Source organism: Aspergillus mulundensis (assembly GCF_003369625.1).
Source record: "Aspergillus mulundensis strain DSM 5745 chromosome Unknown scaffold_7, whole genome shotgun sequence".
NCBI classification, from domain to species: Eukaryota; Fungi; Ascomycota; class Eurotiomycetes; order Eurotiales; family Aspergillaceae; genus Aspergillus; species Aspergillus mulundensis.
In genome coordinates this window covers 387,902-395,645 of record NW_020797895.1, presented here as the reverse complement: position 1 = coordinate 395,645, position 7,744 = coordinate 387,902, and the positions used below count along the sequence as shown (strand labels likewise).

The 7,744-nt window shown below is 53.1% G+C and overlaps 4 protein-coding genes across 4 annotated transcripts; all 4 read left to right on the top strand.

Annotated features, from left to right (window-relative positions):
- Positions 1 to 839: 839 nt before the first annotated feature.
- On the top strand, positions 840 to 1,798 carry DSM5745_07024 (putative cyclin; the record flags this gene model as incomplete). Its single annotated transcript, XM_026749040.1, has 2 exons — positions 840 to 1,097; positions 1,157 to 1,798. The coding sequence occupies 2 exons, from the start codon at positions 840 to 842 to the stop codon at positions 1,796 to 1,798; spliced, it is 900 nt and encodes a 299-aa protein (XP_026602130.1).
- Positions 1,799 to 2,378: 580 nt separating this feature from the next.
- On the top strand, positions 2,379 to 3,527 carry DSM5745_07023 (ATG3/ATG10 family protein; the record flags this gene model as incomplete). The annotated part of the gene is made up of 2 exons (XM_026749039.1): positions 2,379 to 2,911; positions 2,960 to 3,527. The coding sequence occupies 2 exons, from the start codon at positions 2,379 to 2,381 to the stop codon at positions 3,525 to 3,527; spliced, it is 1,101 nt and encodes a 366-aa protein (XP_026602129.1).
- A 579-nt stretch (positions 3,528 to 4,106) lies between these two features.
- Positions 4,107 to 4,881, top strand: DSM5745_07022 (uncharacterized protein; the record flags this gene model as incomplete). Its single annotated transcript, XM_026749038.1, has 2 exons — positions 4,107 to 4,853; positions 4,876 to 4,881. The coding sequence occupies 2 exons, from the start codon at positions 4,107 to 4,109 to the stop codon at positions 4,879 to 4,881; spliced, it is 753 nt and encodes a 250-aa protein (XP_026602128.1).
- A 1,518-nt stretch (positions 4,882 to 6,399) lies between these two features.
- Positions 6,400 to 7,650, top strand: DSM5745_07021 (uncharacterized protein; the record flags this gene model as incomplete). The annotated part of the gene is made up of 1 exon (XM_026749037.1): positions 6,400 to 7,650. One exon carries the CDS (start codon positions 6,400 to 6,402, stop codon positions 7,648 to 7,650), a length of 1,251 nt encoding a protein of 416 aa, XP_026602127.1.
- Between the last annotated feature and the right edge of the window lie 94 nt (positions 7,651 to 7,744).

Sequence of the window (7,744 nt, the reverse complement as noted above, 5' to 3'; positions counted from 1 at the left end):
TCTCCCTAATCCGGAGCACAAGCATTCCCCGTCGGGTTTCTCGCCAGCCAAGAGCTTAACCTCAAGGAAGAGCCGATTGTTTGATTCGGGACCGCCAGTATATATCGTCCGAGTAGCACCCTATGGCCTTCTGGAGAGACGCCAGCGCGTCCCTTGAATGGCATTCGCAACAAGTAAGAAGATCTACGCCAGGAAACGGCGAAGCATGGTCTCCTTTTGTTCCTGATCACCTTGGATCTTGCAACTCTTCTCGAGGGGCTTGCCTGGATTATGTGCTGTGCAAGATCACTGTAGAATACATCTAAATTGAAGCAGTTAGCTGCGAGCAACTGATTATGCTTAGTTGACGCCTAATGCTGCCCCTTATTGTCTATTTCAGACAAGGTCCAAATGGCCATCTTGCGTGGTGTGTTGATCTGGATTTTGAAGCTGTAATCGAAAGCTGGAGTCCTCCTTGGTGCTGGAAGTAAGGTACGTCAGCAGGATAATCAAGTATCTCGTCCCTCGCAAGGGCTATAAAAATTTCCCTAGCCCGACACGATGCTTAGATATTTTCGGGTTGGTAATGCCCCGTCGCTCAGCTTCTACTGCCCCGGTGGTTGTTTATCTGGGGACTGCCAGTCTGCCACAAGGGTTTATGCTTGAGGTTTATGCTGCTTAGTAATGAGACCATCCCGAGTTTCATGCTCTCATACTCCGTAGAACGAAGCTCGATCTTCCCGATGGACAATGTCAACATCCCATGCTTCTTTAACTCATGTGGATATGTTGATCGCGAAGAGAATGCTTGATTAACGCTCTACTTTACTCCAGATTTTTGCTCTACAGAGACCATCGAAATGCCGCGCGACACTTCCAGCCTGAAATATCTATCCAATGCGCTTGCGGCGGCAGAGCAACTGACGAGCTCTTCCTCAGCTATCGATGGTGTCCCTACCGAGCTGGAAACGTCCGTTCGCTTTGCCGGTACTCAGCTTACACAGGCTGCCGGAGTCTTGCTGCGATTGTCCCAAGACATCATAGCTCAGGCCATCGTGACGTTCACCCGTTTCTGGCTGGGCCCAGAGGGAGGAAGTCTTCGGATATACTCTGCAAAGGTCTGTGTTTCTCACACTACATCCAAAAATAATGACCGCTAATCTTAAAGCGCGAGTAGGATGTCTCCGCCGCCGCTCTCTATCTGACTGCTAAGCTCTCGTTCCAACCGACCTCTCCGCGCTCCGTTCTGAATGTCTACACATTTCTACTATCAAAAGAGGCTTCGCCTTTATGGTTTGTGAATCCAGAAGGGCCACCTGCTGAAGCTGAACCCAAGCTTTATCACCTTACGGAAGGTGGTTACCAAGCTCAACGTCAAGTCCTCCTGCGCATTGAGTCGGTCATTCTACGCACACTGGGGTTCAACACGCACGTGGCTTTACCTCATACGATCACCTTGACCTACCTCCAGACGCTTGGTGTATCCTCGCCTGAGGTTGCACGAAGAGCTTTCGAGCATCTGAACTCGAGTCTGCTCTCACCGCAGCTACTATATCTCACGCACCAGCCCAACGCTCTCGCGGTAGCGTCTATCTACCTAGCGGCGCGAGAAAGGGGAGTGAAACTCGTTGATGGGGAGTGGTGGGAGGTCTTTGATGTAGATCGGGAGGACCTTGGGTTCTTGGTTGTGGGAATGCAGAGCATGGAGGCTTTCGCGCGAGCAGAAATGGAGAAGTGGAAGGGTCGCGCAATTCCGTTGGATGTTGAAGAAGTAGAGGCTGAGATTGAGCGGAGACAAATGCTGGAGGCTGGAGAGTGAACAAGCGAGCTGCATAAACAGTTCCTCATTTATTCAAGGGCTTACGAAAAGCCTCTGCTTCGCGCCACGGATCGCATCTGAGGCAGGCAAGACATACCAGCACCGGACCGGCTTCCAGCTGCCGCTCCAGCGAGCATTGCCAGACAATGAATTTGGCTCAAGAAGTCTACAGAGTAGATACCGCCGCCCAGGGAGATGTGCAGAGCAGGTGGAGGGTAGATAAGCCATGTCCGAATCACATAGATACAGCCTCAACTCAAGGTCGAGATAGAGCTCAGTAACCTGCACGTGAACAAAATATATTTCAGATCTGAGTCAGACTCAATATCGAGGTGCATGTGCTGTAGTAACGAGCCACAGGCACATGATCCAGGGCTTGCTTAATGAATGGCTGGGTGGATGATGATGTACCTCCGTACCCCGCGTGCCGGTCCAGGCATCTCCTGCGACCGCCACAGTAATCCCACCGATAAGCCCTGGAGCTCCCTCCCTCACAAGTACACAAACAGTACAACAAGCAACATTTTCTTCCAATCCATCCACTGCCTATCCCAAGGCGTCGAGTGAAATCATATTCAGGATGAACATCCTCCACTCAACATTATCCACCTGGCGAGACCGGCTCGCCCCGGTCTCACGAACCTCCACCTTTCGCACCTCCGGCCAGATCACACCTGAAGAATTCGTCCTCGCCGGCGACTACCTCGTCTACAAGTTCCCGTCCTGGTCGTGGGGCGATGCATCATCACCCTCAAAGCGAGTCTCGTACCTCCCTCCCGGAAAGCAGTTCCTGGTGACGCGCGGGGTACCCTGCCACCGACGGCTGAACGAGAACTTCGCGGGGGATGCGCATCTCGACGATGAAATTGTTAAGGACTATCTGTCCGGTGGGGCGGGGGATGCCAATGGAGATGGCGATGATAACGATGGATGGTTAAGGACGGGTGGGGGTGGAGAGCGCCATGAAAGCACGATTCGGGATGTGAGGACGGTGGATGAGTCCGGGAAGGAGGAGGCTGAGGTGGAGGAAGAAGAGGAGATTCCGGATATGGAGGATGACGACGATGAGGAGGCTATTATCCGTGAGCCTGTGGGGGCATCAAGCACCACTCAGTACGTTTCTTGTCATCTTGCTGAGTGCTGCGTTACTGACAGATATAGGCCTACCCGGACATACAACCTATACATCACCTACGCCAACTTCTACCGGACACCCCGTCTCTACCTTTCTGGATACCTCTCGCCATCTGAGCCGCTGCCGCCCAGACTGATGATGGAGGACATTGTCGGCGACTACAAGGACAAGACCGTGACGCTGGAGGACTTTCCCTGGTTCGACGGAAGTCTACAGATGGCAAGCGTGCACCCCTGCCGCCACGCCTCGGTGATGAAGACACTTTTGGACCGGGCCGATGCAGCACTGAAACTCCGCCGCGAAAAGATCAGGCAAGCCGCTGCATCGGCCTCGCCGCAGGAACAAGCCAAGCTTGCTCAGCCGGAAAGCGGCCTAGAGGGCCTCGTTGACGACATCAAGGGCCTTTCCCTCAGTGACGCCCAGAAGCAGGGACAGGGCGATAAGGCGCAGGCGGGCGGAGACGAGTGGGAAGTTCTCCAGCATGATGAGGAAGACGAGGTCGCGATCCGCGTGGACCAGTATCTTGTTGTGTTCTTGAAGTTCATTGCCAGTGTGACGCCGGGTATCGAGCATGATTTCACTATGGGGGTATAACCTCCTGCTACGGGATTGAATGTGTTATCCATACACTTGCTGTTGATCATTTCTGGAGTTATGTTTTTGTTTTCCTTTCTGATCTAGGCGTTAAGGCTCTCAGGATGATATACGATTGCTACGATCACGAAGGCAGTATTGCAATAATAAATCAAACGTGCTTATTTTGCTCTGTGTATATGGTAATGTTATGAATCATCCTGTTTTAGAATCCTCGAGTCATACAATGCTGGCAGCGGCCAAGATGCTACGTCTGCGCAGTGGGAAGATACTGTATCGCAGTGGCCTGATCAACGGCCTCACCGTCGCCTCCTGACAAACCCATGCACACTCCGAAGCAATTGCGAGTTACATCCTGCTTCATGATAAATACCTCTTGGCAACAATATCATGATCATCATCCCATTAGGTACCTGTATAAAATCTCTGTAAAATCTCTTAGATCCCGATCTACACCAAGTTCCATGTTTTAAAGCCGTCCAATTTTTTCGCAACCACGATCGACTCTCAACCATCTACACACAACCACTTTTGCCCAAAGGACCAAAACAAATAATATAGTGTGCTATCTATACATCAATGACGGAATCACTCTTCCTTCGTCTGCCCCCGGAGCTCCGCCTCCAAATCTACTCGTACATCCTCGACATCCCAACCCCCTACACAACCCTAACACAGCACAACAAGCCGCTCATCGTCATCAGCGACACGGGCAACAAGTACACCACCCGCGCCATCTACCGCTCCCTCCACATCAGTCCCAAATGGGTGGGCATCAGCGACAACGGCAACAAAAACAGGACGCTCGCCCTGCTCTCCGTGAACCGCCAGATCCACGCGGAGGTCGAGCACTTCCTGTATACGTCCCACACGCTCTTCTTCCTCAATGGCTTTGACCTCGACCATCTAGGCGAGTTTCTGGATACGCTTAGTCCGACGGCGAGACGGTGTATCCGCTCTATTGGGTTTGAGGTGTACCTCTTCGTGCATAATAGCCCTGGGTCCGCGAAACGCGGGTTCAGGCAGTATGAACGTGCTGCGAAGGTTGTGCGTGAGAAGTTGCCGAATCTGAAGGGTGTCGTGTTTTATCTGGACCCGTGGTTTTCGGCTTGCTGTGATGGGGGCTTGGGGCCTTGGTGTGATGAGACGACTATGATTGCCCGGGGCGTGGGCTTTCTACTTAGGGTTTTTGGCGGCGTTGAGCATGCGTCTCAAAACAGTTCGAGGACGAAGGGAGGGTTCGAGATGGACCTCGACTTTCTGCCTGCGAGTGCGACGGGCAAGGTTCCGGGTTTGGATCGGGGCCATCTTCGTGCGAAGAACTTGGTAAGGGTGGGCTGAATTGCAGAGGTGAGTCCGGTTTGATATTCGCCTTTATATTGATCTCTTGCTGACCTACGGAGTAGCCAGGATACTCTTCACCAAATAGGGTGCGGTGTTGATTTCGAATCATTGGAGGCTTCCAGGTATGTTCAGCTCACCCAATCTTTGCAAGTTTGCCATCAATCTAATCTCCAACTAGACCCTTCTCGATTTCAACATACATATGACCTGCATGTTTGCTTGTTTGAGGTCAAGGAAATTGCGGACTTGGAACATCATAGCACCAAACCAGCCGCCCCAACCACCTCATTGGCGGCAATCACGAACCCGGGGATCATCGTTCCAAGGTCTGCTAAGGCCTCTACACTGTTCAGGAAGTCCAAATCCTAACACAGCCGAGCGAGAGAATCAGCGAAACATCATGGCCGGCGACCGCTCCAGTGGCTGGGCTGGGGACGGACGCACGAGCTGCAGGATGACGTTTCGAGAAGATCGGGAAAAAGCCATTGATCTATATGCGGCCGTGTACTCCGTATGAAGTACGGAATATTCAAAGCACTCAGCCCCCGCAGCTCCATCTGTCTGTGTCAATCTTATGGATCCTTTGCCCCGGAAACTTCCTTGGACTGGGCGGGAGCACCGACAGCGTTCATGGGAAATGCGAGGAAGAGGCTAGCGGAGTGGGGGGTTGCTTTTGCAGAGGACGATGATCCTGCGCAATGACAGAAGGATGATCCAGCAGCGATCCTGTACAATCTGATTATCGATATTATTATCATGGTGCCATATAGGCGGTTAATGTGAGAATTTATCCTGATAACTCCGAGCAACCAGGTTTCTGAGAAGCCGACTTGCCTAGTGGCTTGAAGATGTTTCCGCAAACGGCGTGACTCACCGAGCTTAAGCTAACCAGATGATGCGGAGATCTGGTAATATATATCTGGTGAGCAGAAGTATACTCGCATAATAACGTCATGGAGTTAGCAGATCGGCGAGGCCCACCACGCTATAGGACGCGGACGAGGAGTCCCAAAAATCGGGAGTGCGTGAAATGTGTATGACTTCGCGGTGATGGTATATAATGCGCTCTATACCCCTCCATCCTCGCCGCTGCTGCTCCTTACTCGGTCGGGACCAACCTCGGCACCGCGACCGTCCCTCCATTTCAGCCCTGAACCCATCGCTGATCAGACTGATACTGATCAGTCAGTCTTGACGACGCAAGGTGGGCTCCTGTTGTTTCCTTTCTGCCTGATTGCTTTGCTGTGAACCCAAAGGCTGCACTGTCCCTGGTGGAGGCCACTTGGTTCCTGGTGATTGATCCACGGTTCCCGCGACAGCTCGAGCTGGGGAATCGAGTCTCCACCGTCAATCGTTGCTCTCTTCACCGTCAAACTACTCGAGTCAATCGACTGACTATTGATTCGGCGCAGGCAATTGATAACCCCGCCAGCATTCCTTTATGAGGGGCAAACAATCCCACAGAAGTGACAAAACCCCTGGCTTGTCTCAGTCTCCGTTTCCAAGCCTGAGCACCTGAACCACAGTCATGAAGTCAACGACCTCCTCCAGAATCCCAAATGGGCATGGCAGCCTCTACAAGGAGGTGCGCTTTTCGCCCACCAGCACCCCGATCAAACGGTCGCAATCGGTGCCAAACGATCATCCCACTCTGATTCCCGACCACACGCGCTCCCTTGAGATGGCAAAGGAGACGCTTCCCGCTCTGGCGATCGGCTATCTCGAAGCTTCGCGGTCACTGGTTGACCGCCAGCGGATAAATTTCGATCGCGAGCGGATTCTTTTCGCGGAGGAACGACAGTTATGGGAAAAGGAGCGAGAGCTGCTGAAGACGAGAATCACTGAGCTTGAGGCTCTGTTGAAAAGCAGGGGCGTTGCAACTGCGACCGGCGCAGGACCGCCGACCAGCTTTCCTTCTACGAGCTCCCCTTCACAGGTATGGGAGGGGTCAAGTCCCATGAGCAGACCTACAAGGGTCTTTCCCGACCAGGAGAAATCAGATAGCAGCCTCAACCACCTGCATCTACATCCATCAGAGCAAGGGGGAAGCCCGTCGCTACCCCCGCCATCCCTAGACGCAGCCCTCTCGCCGAAATCCCATGCAACTGAACTACAGGCCAGCATCCCCGTGCCGATCGAGAAGCTCGACAGCAGCCTCGACGGCATCACCCTTAAATCATCAGCTCTCCACCCCGACGTCGTGGCCCGCGTCATGACACCACCATCACCCTCGTCCCGCGAACCATCACCTACCTCTTCCTCACACGGCCGGGAGCGAGAACGACCATCCATGGACCGCCGCAACAGCGTAAAGCTTAAGCTCTCAGACCTAGGGCCGCCCGAGACAAACCTTGTCAGGGATGCTGGACACACCCCGATGGTAGTCATCGATCGCGATATCGACACAGCACAGGGATCACCGGGCGGGGTCCTTTTCGACGAAGACCCCCTTTCTCCACCCGTTACCCGGCTGATCCAGCCTACAGAGCGCGGCGATTCATATTTCGCCGGAGTTGATGTCGTAGATCTCCCAGATGATCCAGCCCTCAAGGGGCCGTTATCCCTGCTTAACGAGAAGGGGCATGATGATGACTTCCTCCAAGAGGTTGACATGAAGCTTCTTGGCCAGGCGAAGCAGATCCTCGGCCACAAGGAGAAGGAGGATGAGGATGAGGACGAGCCCGAGAATCCCGCTGGTCAGGGTACGGGCGAGGAAGTCCCCGAGATCAAGTTCAAGAACACTACGAATTTTGGCACTGCATTTGGACGGTCCATTTAACGACATATTTGTGAAATCGTTTGTTTCCATATACTCCATTAGCATTGCAGCCGGGCTCCCTTTAACCCAGGTCTGCTTTCTTCCTTGTCTGACT